The sequence below is a fragment of the Mustela erminea genome, chromosome 18 (assembly GCF_009829155.1).
Source record: "Mustela erminea isolate mMusErm1 chromosome 18, mMusErm1.Pri, whole genome shotgun sequence".
Lineage (NCBI taxonomy): Eukaryota > Metazoa > Chordata > Mammalia > Carnivora > Mustelidae > Mustela > Mustela erminea.
In genome coordinates, this window is record NC_045631.1 from 46,740,518 (window position 1) to 46,761,548 (window position 21,031).

General features: G+C 35.6%; 1 protein-coding gene across 10 annotated transcripts in view; it reads left to right on the plus strand.

The window, feature by feature from the left end:
- The window catches only part of TANC2 (tetratricopeptide repeat, ankyrin repeat and coiled-coil containing 2), a 365,737-nt gene that overhangs the window by 212,576 nt on the left and 132,130 nt on the right, over positions 1–21,031 (plus strand). For all 10 annotated transcript variants that reach the window (XM_032321490.1, XM_032321491.1, XM_032321492.1 and 7 more), the window contains 2 exons: positions 3,618–3,804; positions 19,346–19,609. In XM_032321490.1, coding sequence (XP_032177381.1) covers positions 3,618–3,804; positions 19,346–19,609 — 451 coding nt within the window. The remainder of the gene's footprint in view (positions 1–3,617; positions 3,805–19,345; positions 19,610–21,031) is intronic.

The following is a 21,031-nucleotide window of genomic DNA, read 5'->3' on the forward strand; positions in this document are numbered from 1 at the left end:
TTATTTCTTGATGTTTGTGTCCAGTTAAAAACGTGACTGTGTTCTAATAATGACCAAGGAACATGATGTTACAGTAGGAGTATTTGCCAAGGATCATGTTGTTGGTTTTTTTTTTTTTAAGATTTTATTTATTTATTTGACAGGGATCACAAGTAGGCAGAGAGGCAGGCAGAGAGGCAGGCAGAGACAGAGGAGGAAGCAGGCTCTCTGCTCCAGAGAGCCCGATGCGGGGCTCGATCCCAGGACCCTGGGATCATGACCTGAGCCAAAGGCAGAGGCTCTAACTCACTGAGCCACCCAGGCACCCCGATCATGTTGTTTCTAATAATAGAATAGTCATTTAAATTTGTGGTGAGCACAGCATAACATAAACTTGTAAGAATCACTGTTATTCATCTGAAGCTGAAGTAACATTGGGTATCAACTATACTTCAGTTAACAAAGGAAAGAAAACAGAAAAGTCCCTGAACGAAGAAGTAAAAAATCTGTGCCCTGCTTCCAACCCTGCCACCTATGACTTTGTGAATTCGAACATGTCACTTAACCTCCCTGAGCTTTAGGTTTTTCATAGATAATAACAGCTGACATTTATGAAGTGCTTGCTACATGCTAATCATTGTACTAATTGCTTTATTTGTACTATTTTGTCTAAGCTTCCGACAACCCAATGTGATAGGGTCCTTGGATATTCCAGATTTCAGATAAAAAAGTGGAAGCACGGTGCCACAAAGTGATAGAATAGTATTCAAATCCAGATAGTCGCTTTTACAAATTTCTGTTCTTAACAGCTGCACCATACTGTTTCAGTGTAATATAAAATAATAAAACCTGACAGGATTGTTGTGAGGATCAAGGTAAATCATGAATATGAAATTACTTTGTAAGCTGTGAAATGCCATATAAATAAAAGGTATAAAATACTATGCAGTATAATTAGTATATAAATATATGGCAAGAACTATGATTTGGGGAAGTTAAAGCTTTCATTCTTGAGGGCAGTTTCTTATTCACATTTCTTAATGGGAAAATTAGTACTCATTTTGCCTTATTTGGTTGGTAAGGGGTAAGTGAAATAATGCTAAAATTTTTTAAACTGTAAGCTTTGAATAAATGTAAAATATCAGTAATTATGACTGTCTTGGAATATAATATACCATGAAACTATCTTGGAGCTACAGAAGGAAATGACTAAATTGATCACTGGAATTGGAATTTTTAGTCTTAGGAAGGTTATTAAGGTTATCATCTTCATTTGGTGACTTTCTTCCAAGCTAATCAGCATGCTAACAAAGATAAATTGCTTTGTTCGAGAGGGCCTGAGGGTAATGGCATCCTCAGAGTTACACTAGAAAGGACAGAATCCAGCACAGGAAAGTCAGCATATATCGTTTTTCTACAAAAGACAAAGTACTGAAGTGATATTCAACCAACCATTATATTTTCTTCACTCAATTTCTGGAGTAGTAGGATGTACTTTAGGAATTCCATCATCAGGTTCTTACCTTTTGTAAATTTTAGAACCTTTAAGAGATCAGACTGGGAGTTTGGGATACTTCCAGAGAACACAATTGAAAAACGACTAAAAGGTTTTGAAAGTGGGGTGGTTTAATTAGATGTCCATTTTAGCTTAAAGTATGGAGAACTGTTAATGTTGTCTTTCTCTACCTAGAGGAGATTTCTGTATCTCATTAACTGGCCTTCTTAGATAAAGAGGAGGCCTGCTTTTTAATTCACAAGCCATGAGCAAATTTCTGCTTTCTAAACGGCTTGATCTTTAAGCTTTGCCTTTATAGTTAAAGCTTTTAAAGCATACATTCTGTGATACAAGTTTTATTTTGTAGAGAACAACTTGTAGTAAAAATAGTGTCATTTGGGCTTAACCTCCACATTGGCTGTATTATGCATATAATATAGTTTCCTTTCTCAAAGAACAGACTGAGAATCTTGTCTAAAAATGGAAATGAGTTGCTATGGAGGTAATAGATTCATACCAAAATGGAACTTTTTCAATATGGAATGACTATAGATATATTTAATGTAAAAAAAAAAAAATCCTAGTGTAGTTCATTTCATCTACCCACATATTTTTTTAAACTGAGAGTGAGGAGGTTAAAAATTGCCATGTTAGATTCTAACTAGGGAGGATTCTGATTCAGTAAGTCTGGGGTGTGGGGTTCTACATCTGTCAATTTCATTGGGGAGCTTGCTTTTTTACATTCCATAGGTGATTCTCCTGCATGCCTAGTTAAAACTCATTGCTGTGGTAGGCCAGCATCATTTTATAAAAATAGAGGAGATTACAAAGAAATTGAAACTCCTCCATCCTCTGGAGAAAAAAATGACATAGAGAAAAGAGAAATGGTATAGATTGTGGTATGACTAACAAAAATCAGCTCCTAATATTATTAATGCAGTTGAAAAGATTTGATTCATTGCAAGGTTCTGAGAATGTCACTTGTGCTTTAAGTTGACTGTATCCTTTATGACCTAGCTATAGCATTTAAATTAAAGTCAAAACCTGGATTCAACACATGTGATTAAATACAAGGGATTGTATCTGAAACTTATTTCAGGATGAGTGAAAGAGCCTTAATTTTCTCGTATTTAGTGATTAACACATTTTCAAGTCAAGTTGTTAAATGTAAGTCTTCAATTTTAGTGGAGGGAATGTGAATAGTGACTCTATAGGTAAAGAAGTCAAAAGATTTCTTTCAGATTTGACATTTAAAGATGTCGAACGGTATCATTAGTGTTCCTTCAGTAATTTTGTCACTGATAACTTACTATTTTAAAAAGGATAAAATTTTTTTAGTGTTTGAAAAAATACATGCTTTTATTCATTATTTTGGCAATTTATTTGGGTAGAAAGAGCTAAGGAAAAGTGGATTTTTGTTAAATTAGGTGAGCCAAGATATATTGTCACCAATCTTTTTGGTAATCGATTATTCATTCCTTCCCATCAAAAACTTTAAACTGAGGTGACCTCAGATATAAAAGTCATTCAAGATACAAAGCAATCTCAGTCTATAATCAGTTTCTACAGAGAAATTATTTAGTTTTGCTTTAAATGAACATTGTTTTTTATCTATTTTTTAGTTAGACTTTAAGGATAAGGCATATTCTCTGCATTCATTTACTGTCTTAGAGTAGCCACCTATGTATTAAAAAAAATGTTTATTCTTATTGAGAGCCTTATTTTTATTTCTCCTTGGCTGCAGATACTTTTTTTTAAATCTGAAGAAAAGTATTAACAAGACTAACTTCTAAGCTTTCAGAATAGTTTTGTTGATAGGAAAAAGCAAGGACATCTTGTAGTTCATGAAAAATCCCTCTGTGAATTCATGGCAGTGATAAAGGATATTTGTCACTAGGAATTTCTTAGGCAGAAAAACTGACCACAGTCTCTGCTTGTGTTAAATTTATCAAGTTGCACCTTAACTGTGTGATGCAGACTCTCTTACCCTAGAAGGCAGAAAGCAACTAGTACCTACCTAGTTGATGTAAAAGCTATGTATGTAGATTTTGTTCTTTCTCTCATCAAAGCGTATGTTTTGCCATAAGATACATTTTACTTTAACAGCGATCAGTTGATCTTGTTTTTCATTCCAATTTTTCAGACCTCAGCAATCACTCAGCGGATAAGTCCCTGTTCCACCTTGACTAGTAGCACTGCCTCTCCACCAGCCAGTAGCCCCTGCTCCACCCTCCCGCCAGTCAGTACAAATGCCGCTGCCAAAGACTGCAGCTATGGGGCTGTTACTAGTCCAACCTCTACCCTTGAAAGCAGAGATAGCGGCATTATTGGTGAGTTGATTTTTAAATTAATCGTTTTGTGGGTTTTTTCCCCCCTCTTTAAAATAATTACACAAACTTAAGGTTTTAAAAAATTCTGTGTGTGAATTGTTGAAATATGTATACAGAATGTCCTTTTTAATGGTACTGGAGAGAGAAATAAAGGTAAACAAAATGAAAACTATCCCTCCCTCTTTAACTACTCCTTTAAAGATATTACCTGATAAAAGACGGGGTGGATAGAAAAAGTTTTGTCTACTCTTCCCTGTAAATTCATCTCTCTGCCAACAGAAGTGGTTCAGAAAAGGTTCATTCCTCACTGAGCTGAGGTTCTCAATTCTTCATATATATCTTGTTACTGTATGCTTACTAAGGGGAGTCAGTCAAATGGAAATGAGTGAAGTTTTGGGAAACGAGGAATCTGAAGAAAGGGAATCCACAGAGCAGGAAACAGGAATGAGCACCGAATCTTAGACCATGTTCAAATTGAGCAGGAACTTAGAGGTAGGAGAATGAGCCTGTGGACAGAAGTAGTGAGACAAATAGAAGAATTGGAGGAAGGCCAAAGAAAATAAAAGTTTCAGGGAAGGGATGAGGAAAGGTTGGTCAACAAATGACAAAAGCTGAAAAGACCAGGCATAAAGAAAATACTTCTTCCTCATTTGGCTTCCTTCTAAAAGTTATCAAATCAAACTATTTATTTATTTAGATGGTGAGGCAGATATTAATGCCATGCAACTAAATATATATCTACTACCTAAAGGCATATAAACATGTGAATTTATTCATTTAAAATAAATATTAAGTAAGTGAAAAGAATTTTTTTTCTTAAGATTTTATTTATCTGAGAGAGAGAGAGAGAGCGAGCACAGGTGAGCACAAATGAGGAGGAGGGGCAGAGGGAGAGAGATAAACAGACTTCCTGCTGAGCAGGAAGCCTGATGTGGGGCTCAGTCCCAAGACCCTGAGATCATGACTTGAACTGGAGGCAGATGCCCAACCCAGTGAGCCACCCAGGTGCCCCGATGAAAAGAATATTTTAACAGCAAAGTTATGGGATACAAAATGAGCACACAAGAACCAGTTGCATTTCATACATGCTAACCATGAACATTTCAAAAAGAAAATTATGAAAACAATTCCATTATTATAGCATCAAAAAGAACAAAATACTTAGGAATAAATTTAACCGAGGTAAAAGACTTCTACACTAAACAGTACACTAAGACCAGTAAATGAAACACAAAATATTGCTTAAGGAGTTTTTTGGGTTTTTAAATTTTTTTTTAATGATTTTATTTATTTATTTGAGAGAGTGAGAGAGAAAGCATGAGAGGACAGAGGTCAGCAGGAGAAGCAGACTCCCAAGCAGGGAGCCCGAGGTGGGACTCAATCCCAAGACTCCAGGATCATGACCTGAGCCGAAGGCAGTCACCCAACCAACTGAGCTACCCAGGCGCCCCTGCTTAAGGAGTTTTAAAAGAGTTAAATAAATGAAGATATATTCTGTGTTCGTGGATTAGAAGACAATATTGTTAAAGTGATAATATTTCTCAAAGCAGTCTACACATTCAGTGAAATTACTATCATAATCCCAACAAAGTTCTTTGCACAAATAGAAACACGTGGTGTTTCTGTCCTAAAATTTAGTGGAATCTGAGAGGATCCTGAGTAGCCAAAACAATCTTGAAAAAGGAGAACAAAGTTGGAAGACTTGGGTTTCTTTATTTCACAACTTATTACAAAGCTTCTTAAAGGCAGGATTCATGTCTTACAGTTTTTATACATCCTCAGGATTTACTATAATAATTTCTAACTTGTGATTTATTTATATGAGAAGTCTTTATGAAGATATAGTCATTAAGGACTAAATGTTTTAACAAAATAGAGAAATAAACTGTAGAAGAGTATCCTCTTTTTCTAACCTCTGGAATAATTTATGGAAGATTGGAATTATCAGTTCCTTGACTATTTAGTAGGACTTGCCATTAAAATAATCTGGAGCTGATACCCATGAGGGTTTTTTAAAATTACTACTTTTTTATTTTTTATTTTTTTTTAAGATTTTATTTATTTATTTGACAGACAGAGATCACCGGTAGGCAGAGAGGCAAGCAGAGAGGAGGAAGCAGGCTCCCCGCCGAGCAGAGAGCCCGATGCGGGGCTCGATCCCAGGACCCTAGGATCATGACCTGAGTCGAAGGCAGAGGCTTTAACCCACTGAGCCACCCAGGCGCCCCATAAAATTACTACTTTTTTTAAAAGATTTATTTAATTTTTGAGAGAGAGAAAGAACAAGTGGGGAGGGGGAATAAGTCAAGGGAGAGAGAGAGAGACAATCCCAAGCAGACTCCCCTCTGAGCAGAGATCCTGGTGCAGAGCTTGATCCCAGAACGCTGAGATCATGTCCGGAGCTGAAACCAAGAGTTAGAAGCCCAACTGACTGTGCCACCCAGAAGCCCTTAACTACTGATTCATATGGTATTTAATACTATAGGACTTTCTAAGTTTTCTCTTTCTTTTTGAATCAGTTTTCCTTCATTATGGTTTTTATCTTTTTCAAATTTATTGGTATAAAGTTGTCCAAAATAGTCACTACCTGCACAGGAACCTGAGCTAAGAGCTGAGAGGAGACCTTCCCTCCCCCCACTCTAAATTTCTGATCCCTAGATTTTATTTTCATCTTTCTTAGTATTGTGTGGGCAGTCCTCATTATCTTAGACATAGATTAATACAAATGTAACTGTTATTTCTGCTTTTCATCTTGTCCCTTCCAAGTCTATTTTTCACACAACCACCAAAGTGAATTAACTGAAAACCAATTACTCTTTTGATTCTGTTATCTATAAGGTAGATAGTGAACTACCTGAAAATCAAGTCTGATCATAACACTCCTTTGACTCCCGTTTACCTATAAAATAAAGCCCAGGCCCTCCTGACCTGACCATGGCCAGTTTCTCCAGCCATCTGTCCCACTATTTCTAGCTTCATATATTGTCCTAGCAATATTAGACTTTATTGTTACCTGATGCATTCTAGTTTTTTTTCCTCTCTGTGCTGCTGCTCGTATTGACCATTCTGCCTGTAATCTTTCTCATACATATGAATGACTCCTATGGATTTTTTATGACTTTGTTAAGTACTCTGCCACTTACCGCAACCACCACCTCCCTTCAATTTTCCACTCCATCTCCTATCCAGTATATATTATTACTCTATGTTCCCAGTAACACCTGAGCATATAGATGTCATGGCATTTAGTGTGTGGTGTAATCATTACTTTTTGAACCTGCTTTCTAACATTCAACTGTTAATCTCTTATTGGCAGAAACATTGCCTTACTCATAGGTATCTGCAGCATCTGGCCCAGTAACTGGTATGTGGTAGTACAGTCAGTGTTTAAGGAAATGTTTACAAATGGAAGGAGAGCAAAAGGGGAGAAGGAGAAGGGCCCAAGGACTGACCTGGTATTTTGCATTATTTTTTGATAGTGCTTAGAGTGACTGTTAAGTATAAGATAGGTATTGGATTTCTTCAATTTTGAAAAGAGTAGAGATTAGAGTTATCCATTGACTAGTTTTGTTCTCTTACATTCTCTTTATGATTAATTTTAGCAAAATGACTTTTATAATCCCAGCCACGTTTCTTCTTGGGTTCTTCTGTTGATATTGTTAGTGTCTATCATTGCATATCCCCTATGTTGCATATAGAAATGTGTTCATCCAAGTGGAAGGGATGGTGCTGATGGATCAGACAAAATATGTTTACAAGTAGTTACCTGTCAAAGGGAAAACCTAACACGTCAGTGGATGTTCAGAGTAAATGTTCGTATGTTCTGAAAATTAAAAATGGGATCCTGCTTTGACTTATAGCTGGCAGTGTTTCTCTATTTTTTTTTTTTTTCTGATAAGTTTCCAAAATTGTGTTCCTGGTACTGTAAGTGCCTTTGTTCGTAATAGATGTAATTTAAAGAATGATGAACTCCCATTCTTTAATGTGTATGAATAAACATTTGCTTACAAAATTATGAGAGAAGACTGAGAATAATATCTGGTCATCAAATTACTTCAACTGTAGAACGGTTATCAAATTATATATGAGCAGTTAACTTAAGAAATGTTTTGTTTCTTTTTTTTTTAATGCAATTTGAGTTGGATGAAAACAGAATGTGACATAAGTAATAATAGTCAAGATTGTTATTACCTTGGAAATCTCATGACTGACCTACCTTAACTGTTAAATATACTTTTAAGTATTTTCCCCTCTGATTATACAAACACCTGCTTTTCCAAATTTCGTATTGCTTGCATTATTTCAAACAAAACTTCCAAGATGGTCTGTTGTTTATTAGTGCTCTGTATTTAAATCCTGCCCTATTAGCAAAAACACACAAAAATTATTAAATGTTTTAATTTATACATTTTAAATTCCTGTGTAGGTCAACTCATTGTGATCCTTTGTGATGCACTGCATTTTCCACTTATAGCTATCAGAATTTTAGCCATTCATGTGCTTGACTGTATCACTCGCATAGTTGACCAAAATTTGTAGAATCCTAGCTACAAGATTTGGAATACTAGAAATATAGACTTCCTAAATTTTTAACTATTCTGAATGTAAAATAGGGTTCTAGAAGATTTTAAATAACTGTGACTTATTTGATTCTGTGTAGTCCATTCAGCCCAGATATGAGTTAATTTCTACCACAGAAAGCATTCTCTGCTCCAATCATAGCATCCCTCCCCAAATTCATAACCCTTTTTAAGTATGTGGTGAAATGTCACCAACACAGTTGTCAGATAGTTGCATGTTACTTTTATATCTGTGACTCTCTTTTTAAATTTTATTGGTATAATTCTAGTAGTATAATGGTCTTATGTATGTGCCTAGTAGATGATACCACTAATGACATATAATCTCCTTTCAGCTATATCTCTATTTAATCTGTATATGTATCTATATATCCACATATGTAGATACATGTACACATAACTTCAAGCAAAAATCTTGACAGTTGTAACCTCCATAAGATATCATTTTTCTATCCTATTCCTTTTTCATGTTAAGTTTTAATAATGGTCCTTTTTGGTATGGCTCTACAGCAAAATGAATTTAAGCGTGGATCCATTTTGCTTTTCCTCTTGTTTATTTGGAGGTCACAGTTCTTTCCAGAATGGTATAATTCTTGAATTATTTCTTTTAATCAAATCTTGGAATGTTTTAAGTCCTGATTTTGTTGCCAAATTTGGTCTTCTATCCTATAGCCTTATATCACTTAACACCTACAAAGATGTAGTATCTGTGACTTTGCCCATTTTTTGTGATTATGTTTTCCTAATGTTTCACATTAGTAAGTAAAAAGAATCTGTATTAGACTCTGGCAACCCCAGAGATGAGCATAGGGTTGGCCCAGTCTAGTTGTAAAATAACTCTGCCTATCTAATAATGCAATAATCTTCCTTAGAATTAAAAAACTGAGATTCAAAAATAATTAGTCTCAGGTCACAAAGACAGTAAGAGGCAAAGCTAAGATTCAGATTCAGGTCTGTATGACTGTAGACCAGTGGGATGTTGTGTATTCTTTATTTGATTCAGATTGTCACATCTTGAAAGTCATATCTCCCAGAGGGAAGGGATTATGGGGATGGGCAACATCTGTAAAAGGGAGTGGGAGATACAGTCTTCCAGCTACAAAGTGAGTAGGCTGTGGGGATAAAAGGCACAGCACAGGAAATACAGTCGGTGATATTGTAATAGCATTATAGGGTGATGGCTGGTAGCTTACACTTGCAGTGAGCATAGCATAACCTTGCAGTGAGCATAGCATAACCTATAGAGGTGTTGAGTCACTTTGTTATGTGCCTGAAACTAATGTAATACTGTGTGTGAACTAAACTCAAAAAAATTAAAATAAAAAAGTTACCACTCTGGGTCATAAACTGAACATTAGATCATTTGAATTACTTTTTCATGTTTTCCCCAACCTGTTTTCTGAAAAGTGCAGGTTTATTTTTACTACTGAGTTTTTCCACTCATTGTTCTATGACTCCATCACTTTTCCCACCTCTCTAATCACTTAGCCCTAAGTAAAATGTCAGTAGCCATATGACATGTTTGTTAAAGAAATCAGGACACTGCTTATTAGAATGATCAAAGAGACCTAACAAAGCATTTTTCTTGTATATTGACCTAATAGTAACAATCAGCATATATTGAGTCAAACATTGAGCCAAGTACCATTATTTAATTGTTACAATGATCTTTTTTTTTTTTTTTTTTTTTTTTTGACAGACAGATCACAAGTAGGCAGAGAGGCAGGCAGAAAGAGAGGAGGAAGCAGGCTCCCTGCTGAGCAGGGAGCCGGATGTGGGGCTTGATCCCAGGACCCTGGGATCATGACCTGAATCGAAGGCAGAGGCTTAACCCACTGAGCCACCCAGGCGCCCCTGTTACAATGATCTTATAAGAAAATAGTTGTAAAGATTTCACAGGGTCATGTCATTGAAATGATGCATAAGACTTGACAGAGAATGCTTATAAAGTCTTTTAATAAAGATACAGAATAGCAGGTAAAGGAGAATGCAAACAAGCAGAGGACCCTAGACACTTCCAAGTACAGCTCTCCAAGTTCTTTCTTAAACAGAATGTGCTCTATCTCCAGAATATAAATGACCAAATTTGTACGAGGAATCTTGGTTTAAGAAGAGCTCCCCAGAAGTTTATAGCGAAGATTTTTATGCCCCTCTCATCCCGTAGCCAAGTCAGGTTGTCTAAGTCTTCCAGTGTAAATTGTCAATAAACTGCTAGGTTTGGGGGCTGCAAGAGGAGTTTAAAACTTTAAAGAGCAAATTACAGATCTTTAGTTATCTTGGTGAAGAATCAGTAATAGACTCCTAGGCAACCCCAGAAATAAGCATGGGAATGGCCCAGTCTAGTTGTAAAGTAACTCTGTCATATATAATAGTGTAAGAATCTTTCTTAGAGTTAGAAAACTGAAATTTGAAAATAATTGGTCTCAGGTCATATTATAGACCGTAAGAGGCAAAGCTGGGATTCAAGTTCAGGTCTGTATGACTTCAAAACCCCTGGTCCTAATTATTACAGAACAGTACATAGTTCTGAAATAATTCTGTCTCAGAATAGATGACCTAGAACTATTATATGGCATTAAAAATATAGTCTCTATCAACAAAAGTAGAGTAATGAGTCAAGCAAGATAAAAAAAATTAGTTTTGTTAGTTTTAAAATATTATAGAAGACAGACGAACCAATTTAATTTTATATATATGTGTGTGTATATATAAATCTATATATTTTTTTAATTTTAGTATAGCTGACACACAATGTTACATTAGTTTCAGGTGAACAATGTCATGATTGTTGAATGACATACCTTATACTGTGTTTACCACAGTGTACCAACCATCTATCACCATACAGTGCTTTCACAATATCATTGACTGTTATTTCCTAAACTGTGCCTTTTATCCCCATGACTTATTAAATCCATAACTGGAAGCCTGGATCCCCTTCTCCCCTTCTCCTATTTTTCTATCCCCCACTCCTTCTCTCTGGCAACCATTAGTTGGTTCTCTGTATCTCCAGGTCTGATTCTGCTATTTATTTGCAAACAATCCAACTTTAAAATGTACAAAAGACATTGCAAACCACTAAGCACAGAAAAAAAAATGCTCATTATCATCAGTCATTAGAGAAGTGCAATTAAAACCACAGTGGGACACTACTGTTCACCTACTAGAAAAAAAAAAAAAAAGTACCAAGTATTGGCAAAGATGTGGAAAAACTAGAACTTTCATGTATTGCCCTCATGTATTACTTTATGAAGTAAACATAAACTTACCAAATGACCTAGCAGTTCTACTCTTTGGAATAAGTCCAAAAGAAATGAAAACAGGTCTCAGAAAGAAGCATTATTCATAATAGCCAAAAACTGGGAACAGTCCAGATATCCATCACTTGGTGAATGGATGTACAAAATGTGGACTGTCCATACAGTGGAGTACTGTTTTGGCAATAAAGAGGGAAGAGGTTATTAATAAATGCTACAGAATGAATTGACCTCAAACATAAGGACTCTGTCTTCTGTGATTCTGTTTATATGAAATTCCAAAAAAGGCATGTTTATAGAGACAGAAAGCAAATCAGTAGTTGCCTGGTACTGGGATGAGAACAGAAATTAACTGCAAACAGACACAAAGGAACTTCTAGGGGTTATGGAAACATTCTAGAACTGAATCATAGTGATGATTGCACTGATCTATAAATTTGCTAAAAATCATTGAATCGTATGTTTACAGTGGGTATATTTTACAGTATGTAAATTGTACCTCAATAAAACTGATTTAAAAGCATAAAGAGTTAATTTTATTCACAACAAGCCTGTTTTATGTGCCTGTGATTCCTTCTTCCTCACACTATCTCTTTTCTGGCCTCTATGACAATACAAACAGACATGTCACATAAATAGTTCTTTATACTGAGGTAGCAATTTTTTTCTGTATCAGAGAAGGAAAATGGAGATCTCAGAAAAATCTCTTCAATTACTTGAGACTCAGTATTTTCTTCCTATCCTTTGTTCTACCTGGTCGTTATTAGAAATAATGATAGATTAGGGAAACAAATATGTTTATTTTCAATGAGGAACCGTGTCTTGCTTTCCAACTCCATTCATAGAAACTTTACACATACGAGTGCTTAATGCATCTAGGCCCAGCTAATCTGGCACAAAGACTGCATGCATGGGCTTTGGGCTTTTGAAACTTATAGCATGCATGAAAATATTACTGCATTCTCTGATGCTTTAGTTACCCTGATGACCCTAAATTATATGAGGTCTCACCATAGAGGAATGGTTGAATAAAATAGGATGTATCCATAAAGGTGGATAATATACAGACATTAGCCTATTGTTATGAAAAATAGCATTTCATTTTATGATTCATTTTTCTGTGTATGACCTCTTTTGTCACAGAATTGTCCTTCTATGATTAAGGATTTAGGACCTATCTTATTTATATATTAGTTGCTCAGTAAAAATTTATTGGATCGGTAGGTGAATGGAATTAACCAAAAGTCACCAAGTTCAGTGAAAAGCATCAATGAAGCAAATATGCACAAAATCCCTAAGTAGAAGTAGTTACCTAGAGAATTTCACTACTAGTATTTGTGTCCGTTGTCTGTTTTTAGTTTCTGTGCCCCTAAGATCCTAGACCATTGTGCATCAAATAAAACTAAAGTAGGGCCCTTAGGCCACTGAATAATTCCATCTCTGTGTACCGCAAATTAACTCACAGTTTCTCTAATCTTTCCACCATTGATCAGTGCTTTCATAATTTTTGTTGCTAGATTCCATAGTTTTGAAAATTTTTTCAAAACTCTATTTTTTACCACTATATTTGTTATTTAGCAGTTTCTCATGTTTAATTTATCAAACTTGTATTTCTGCCAAAGCTTCTGTTTAAATGAGATAACTGCTGTTGTCACCTTTGATATAATTCTAGCTATGTTGGCAGAAGTTTGATGTTTTAACTAGCTACCAGTTTTAACTAGCTATATATTATTTATAAATTACTTGAAATACTGAAAATAGCGAACTCCATTGCTACTTTCTCAGACCTGTAAAGGTATAGTAGTCCAATGTACTGAATATTTTCATGGTTTATTTGGGGAAAAGGGGTATATTTCTGGGATATATACCAGGCTAAGACCACACAGATACAGGTAGGTCTTAGTCAAATCTGATTAGGGACTTAAAAATAAAAACTTCTTTTGGACACAACACAAAAAATATAAAAGGTAACGGGTTAAATAGCAGACACTTTACATTTAGACAAGTTCTCTGGGAAACAAGAGTTTTCCTTCTCTGGCTTGATTCAGCATACTGATCCTAGCAGCTATATGAACTCTGAGCTTCCTGCAAAGAATTACAAAGCCAGCTGAATCACTACATCTTTATACCAAATGAAATATTATTTTCCAATTTTTACTGAATATTTAGCAAATTTTACTAAAAAAAAGTTCAAGTATATTCTAAATTAATGAGATAATTTTCAGAAATTAAGAAGAGAACACACTGGGCGCCTGGGTGGCTCAGTGGGTTAAGCCGCTGCCTTCCGCTCAGGTCATGATCTCAGGGTCCTGGGATCGAGTCCCGCATCGGGCTCTCTGCTCAGCAGGGAGCCTGCTTCCCTCTCTCTCTCTCTCTGCCTGCCTCTCCGTCTACTTGTGATTTCTCTCTGTCAAATAAATAAAATCTTTAAAAAAAAAAAAAAGAAGAAGAGAACACACTATCCCAGATTCATCACTTAACAACTGATTGATCTTAAGAACATCACTTACCCTCTCAGAGTATTATCTTTCTCATCTAGAAAATGGATTAATGCAACTCTCCTTATACATATATAGAGTTTCAAATGAGATAATACAAGCAAGATATTTGGTGATAAACTAATAGTTGTAACATTCTCACACAAAATATATATATATAAAATAAAAACACACAGGTACATACATGATATAAATATGATATCACTGAACACATTTAGAAATTACAAAATAATGCTGTGGAATCCATGATAACCTCATTGGGAAAGGTATAGCATTATGTTTAGCAACAAAAATTTAGGAACTATTGGGCTATTCATGACTGAAAGTCTGAATATATGAAAGGAATTTTTAATTAAAGTGAGTAGTTTTGACTGTATACCGAAACTGACTTGAATATTTGGATTAGCTATAAGAGTATCCCATGGTTCTCAACATTTTCATCAACAAGACTTCCTGAGCATAGAGTCCTTAGAAAAATAGAGCCTGAGACAAAAAAGTTATGTGCTCATACTATATTAAGGGAGTATAAATGAAGAAAACAAGAGTGAATGAAAGAGAAGTAAGGCAGAAAAGGAGGAGAAACAGTTATAAGGAAAGGAATGACAGAGCTGGCAGAGGTGATTGCTTGATTCTACTGAAAGTCTTCAGAGAGACCATGCATTTCTTAACTCTGGAAGGGGGAATTACAAGGTGATACTACTGCTAGTTCCCTTCTCACATTGTATGTTAGCCTTAACAGGATACTATTTCCCTGACTCTTACTATTGCATAAATCCAGTAGCCCTACTGCATCTCATGTCTCCATGGCAACTAGGAAGTCTAGAGACAGATAAAAGGCTATATGGCAGTATGTAAGACAGTGCTTGACTTCTGCCCATGATTGTTACAAAGGACCAAGAATAGCCACTATAGCCAGTTCTTCAGTATGGAGCAGGATGTTAATAACAAGGACCCAGCTCCAATCATGGGAATAATCTACACCACTGGTAGAGTCTACGTAACCAGACAAGAGGCAGGTAAGTACATTTAGAGTGGCAAATCCAGTTCAACTCTTATACTACATAGATCAATTATTAGTACCCTCTTTTAGCATCTAGTCTCACCTGGGAACATGATACTGTGATACTCAGTTCTTTTCTGAGAGGAGAGATCCAAATCCAGTTCTTCAAGATGACCAGTAGCAGTCTCCCAAAAAGACATAGAAATGGTTGGTAAATGAATATTAAGTCCCTGTTGCTCCTGCTGGTTCTAGAGTCTATACTGTATGCTCATTCTCTCCCTCATTCACCTGTTTCAGAACAAAGAGTATCAAGATAGATTTCAGAATAAACAGTGATAACCTATCAATAAAGGTCATTTCATAATGGTAAATGGGTCATTTCATCAATAGGAAATAACAATCCAAAATATTCATGCGTGGGATAACAAAGCTTCAAAATGGCAGAAATCCACAGAGATTTTTTTTTACCTCTCATCTCTCAGTGGTTTAAAGACCAAGTAGGAAATCTATTAGCATGTAAAAGACCTAAACAATTCCATTAGCCAACTTGACCTAATTATTTTTTATAGGATAGTCCACCTAACAATAGCATAGTTCAGATTCTTTTTAGGTATACACAGAAGATGCACCAAGAGACCATATTCTGTTTCATAAAACAGGTCTCAATAAAGGTAAATGGACCAAACCATTTCAAATTGTGTTTTCTAACCACAGTGTTTAAACTAGAAACCAATAATAGAAAAATACCAGGAAATTTCACAAATGCTTAGAAATTAAACACATTTCTAAGTAACACGGTCAAAAAAAAAATCACAGTGGAAATTTTAAAATATTTTTAATTGAATGATAAAATGAAACATCAAAATTTTTAGAATGCAGCTGAAGAAGTGCTTAGAGGAAAATTTATAGCATTAGATGCTTATTTTAGGAAAGAAAGGTTTTAAATTAGTGAACTAAATTTCTACTTAAAAAAAAGAAGAAATTCAAATCAGATCAAAGTAGGAAATAATAAAAGGCAAACATCAGTGAAATAGGAACAGAGAAAATCAGTGAAACTGTGAAAGCTTGTTCTCAGAGAAAATCATATTGATATACCGCTAGTCATATTAACTAGGAAAAAAAGAAGATAAAAATTACCAATATCAGGAACAAAAGAGGGACATCATTACAGACCCCACAAACATTAAAAGGGTAAGTAAATGTCATGAACAACTTTATGCCAATAAATTTGACAATTTAGATGAACAAATTCCTGGAAATAATACATGACCAAAGATCATTTGAGAAAAAAAAAGGTAACCTGAATAATTTTATAGCTGTTGAATATAAATTGAATTTGTTATTTAAAACTCTCCCACAAGGGAAGCTCTTAGTCCAGATGCCTCGGCAGGTAAATTCTACCAAACATTTGAGGAAGACATAATACCATTTATTTTTTTCTTCTTTTTTATTATTATTTTTTTATTATGTTCAGTTGGCCACTGTATGGTACATAATTAGTTTTTAATGTAGTAGTTCAACAATTCATTAGTTAAGTATAACACCCAGTGCTCATCACAGCACATGCTTTCCTCTCTACCCATCACCATTACCCCCTTCCCCAACCTCCTCCACTCTGAAACCCCCAGATTGTTTCTCAGGGTCCACAGTCTCTCATGATTCATCTCCCTGTATGATTTCTCCCCCTTTAGATTTCCCTCCCTTCCCCGATTATCCTTGTGCTATTGCTTATGTTCCATATATGAGTAAAACCATATGATAATTGTCTTTCTCTGCTTGACTTACTTCACTTAACATAATCCCCTCCAGTTCCACCCATGTTGATGTAAATGGTGGATATTCATCATTTTTGGTGGCTGAGTAATATTCCATTGTGTATATGGACCACATCTTCTTTATCCATTCATCTGTTGAAGGACATCTCAGCTCTTTCTACAGTTGGCTGTTGTGGACATTGCTGCTATGAACATTGGGGTATATGTGCTTCTTCTTTTCCCTGTGTCTGTATCTTTGGGGTAAACACCAAGTAGTGCAATTGCTGCATCATAGGGTAGCTCTATTCTTAACATCTTGAGGAACCTACACACTGTTTTCCAGAGTGACTACACCAGCTTGCATTCCCACCAATGGTGTAAGAGGGTTTCTCTTTCTCTACATCCTCACAAACATTTGTTGTTTCCTATTTTGTTAATTTTTGCCATTCTAACTGGTATACGGTAATATCTCATTGTGGTTTTGATTTGTATTTCTCTGATGGCTAGTGATATTGAGCATTTTTTCATGTGTCTCTTAGCCATTTGTATATCCTTTTTAGAGGAGTGTCTGTTCATGTCTTCTGCCCATTTTTTGCCGTGATTATCTGTTTTTTGAGTGTTGAGTTTGAGGAGTTCTTTATAGATCTTGGTTATCAACCCTTTGTCTGTAATGTCATTTGCACATATCTTCTCCCATCTCTACAGAAACTTCTCCAGGAAGTTGAAGTGAAAGGAATACTTTATGAAGCCAACATTATCTTAAAATCAGACCAGACAAAGACATTATATAAAAAGTAAACTACAGGGGCGCCTGGGTGGCTCAGTGGGTTAAAGCCTCTGCCTTTGGCTTAGGTCATGATCCCAGGGTCCTGGGTTTGAGCTCCGCATTGGGCTCTCTGCTCAGCAGGGAGCCTGCTTCCCTCTTTCTCTCTCTGCCTGCCTCTCTGCCTACTTGTGATCTCTGTGATCTCTAAATAAAATCTTAAAAAAAAAAAAGTAAACTATAGGCCAGTATCTCTCATGAACATAGACATAAAAGTCCTTAACAGAATTCCAGCATTGAGCCCAGCAATATATAAAAAAGATAATAGGGGCAATATACAAAAAGGTTGTATCAGGGCACCTGAGTGGCTCAGTTGGTTGAGCATCAACTCTTGATTTCAACTCACATCATGATCTCAGGGTTTTGGGATCAAGCCCCATGTTGGGCTCTGCACTCAGTAGGGATTCTGCTTGAGGATTCTTCTTGTCCTCTGCCCCTCCCCCTGCACACACACACACACACACACACACACTGTCTCTTTCTCAAATAAATGAATAAATCTTAAAAAAAAAAAAAAAGAGGGGAGAATGTGTCAAGAGTAGGTAGGAGTAGGGAGCGTTGGCATCTTTGAGAAGCCTAATGGTGACTGCCCACTCCGATGCAATCAACAAGTAGATGTTACCTTGGAACTAGACTCCCTTAGTATCAGTGAGGATACAGAGAACAGTTGGCAGCACTTAGTTCTCAGATGCAAGGAGGACTTATTATTGTAAAGAGCAGAAAGGCTCAAAGCAACAGGGGTGTCTTCCTTTATAACTCATCTTTTCCTCTGTTACTACAAAGTCCAGAACTAAATTTTCATTTCCAAAGAGAAAACCCTCACTAAAAGGGATTATGGAAATTACCTAATAAATTTAGGTCTCTTCTTTTAACAACAAGTATATTGAAGATGTAAGAAGAGAATATGAACTAACCTATTAAAAATTCTCCTGGGATGACCTCTTTTATTCTTACAATTATTGCTAAGATATTTATAATCTTGATTTTAATATTTTTAATCCTTACATTTCTAGCATTGATGAAAATTATTTAAAATCTTCAGGTTTTGTTTGATTTCATGCAGGAACATCTAGGGTTAGCAGTACAGAGGGTAGCTGTACAAGAAGGCTCTGTACTGCCTCCTAATTTGGACAGATTATTTTTCCTGTATATCCTATGTATCTACTTAAGGACCGTTTGTTTTTTTCTAATTCTTAACTACACAGAAGGGGCCAGGAAATAAATTTAACTGAGGGAAAATATGGGATAAAAAGAACATAAAGATCTTTTTGAGATTTGGAGGATTCTCCAGCAATCCATGAAAATTATATAAATTCCCTTTTTGATGAAATTCTGAAATATTTAGCATTGATAGGTTCTAGTTGTAGATCTTTAAGCATTGATGTATGAATGTGTTTAGTTCCATTTAAATAGAGTTGTTAAAGTAAATACATAACAGATGTGAGAGAAAATATGTAATAATTATATTTTGCTTTCAATTATTTAAAGTTCATGGTGGAGATGAAACGATCATCTGTAACTTCTTAAAAATAATATCGTTAATACTCTTAATGAATTTGCATAGTAGTAAACAGCTTACTCTCTAAGTTTGTGAGGATTTTTTAAAACTTGTTCTACTCTCTTTTTCAGCTACGTTGACAAGCTATTCTGAAAATGTAGAACGCACGAAATATGTTGGGGAAAGCAGTAAAGAATTAGGATCTGGAGGAAACCTAAAACCTTGGCAGTCTCAAAAATCCAGCATGGATTCCTGTTTGTATCGAGTCGATGAAAATATGACAGCTTCTACATATAGTCTGAATAAGATCCCAGAGAGGAATTTGGAAACAGTTTTATCACAATCCGTACAGTCTATTCCTCTGTATCTTATGCCACGGCCAAATTCAGTAGCAGGTAAGATTTTTTTTTGTTAATTGACCATTTTACCGGCATATATACTGGAATGAAAGCAAATTCTGCTTTAACAGAATGTTCCATTCATCTTCTTTGACTAAGCTATTCTTGTGTTTGGGTAATATGCACGTGTATATCTTTTTGAACCTGGCTTTGAATATGAATGTCATCATATTCAAGTGGTTATTTAGTTCTGCTCCCAAAGTGTGTAACAGCATGCATAAAATCAGAAGTAAAACCAATTAAATTTATTATTGAATTTCTAACTGTATTGTTTTCACATCCAAAGTCTTTGAAAATATTTCAGTTTGAGGTTTTTAAAAACAGTAGTGTTAAAAAACGTTTTAAAATTAATGTGTATTTCAGTAGAAGTTGTGTTATCAGAAATCATCATCCATAGTTTGAGGGAGTGACAGGCAGGCAAGGCAGAGCTCAGTATTTTCACAATACCCTAGTCGTCCTATCATAGGAAAATCACCAGGTACCTACACTGTGAAAGAATAACTCAAACACTCCTAGCAGTCTTAGTCATAAACTCATAAAGGAAGTATGGAGCCATTATCCTTTAGCAGCTGTTCAGAATTGATGTCAAAGGATATTTTTATACAGCTAAGTTGCTACTTAATAATTCAGACCAGGAGCTTTTGCAGAATAGTTGGACATTCTGGCATTTTCAAAATGCAACATCATCTAGATTTTGTCCCTACTATAATATCATAGTTGTGTTTGTCTTTCTTACTGGCCTGATGAATGCCTGAAAGGTTTGTCTCTCTGACACAAGATAATAAAACACTTACTGTAGTTGGGAGCTCTTTTTTCCCAGATATAACGATTTATGTTATACAGATGATAATGTGATGCTTCTTGCCTTTTTGTACCTTTTCTAAAACATTGCTCTTTGTTCCATTGTCTGGGAGAACATCAACCTCAGTCATCACATGTGATTATGTGGTAACTGTAGGGATTTTAATATTAATTTTTCAAGATTATTTTCTTTAAATAGTGACGGGGCACCTGGGTGGCTCAGTGGGTTAAAGCCTCTGCCTTCGACTCAGGTCATGGTCTCAGGGTCCTGGGATCGAGCCCCACATTGGGCTCTCTGCTCAGCAGGGAGCCTGCTTCTCCCTCTCTCTCTCTGCCTGCCTCTCTGCCTACTTGTGATCTCTGTCTGTCAAAAAAAATAAATAAAATCTTTTTTAAATAGATAAATAAATAGTGATAGAAACTTTTCTCTCTTAGGTTGTTTGGAATATATTGATCCCTACTAATGACGTCATATTAGAATCCTAGAATGCTGTAACTTAAACAGTGCTAAGCAAATTCAGTCTTTCCAGAAAAGAAACGTTTAAGTCCTTGCCTGCATAACATTGAGGAAATATAGCTACCAGTCTTAATGGTACATCCCACCTTCTTAACTGAGCT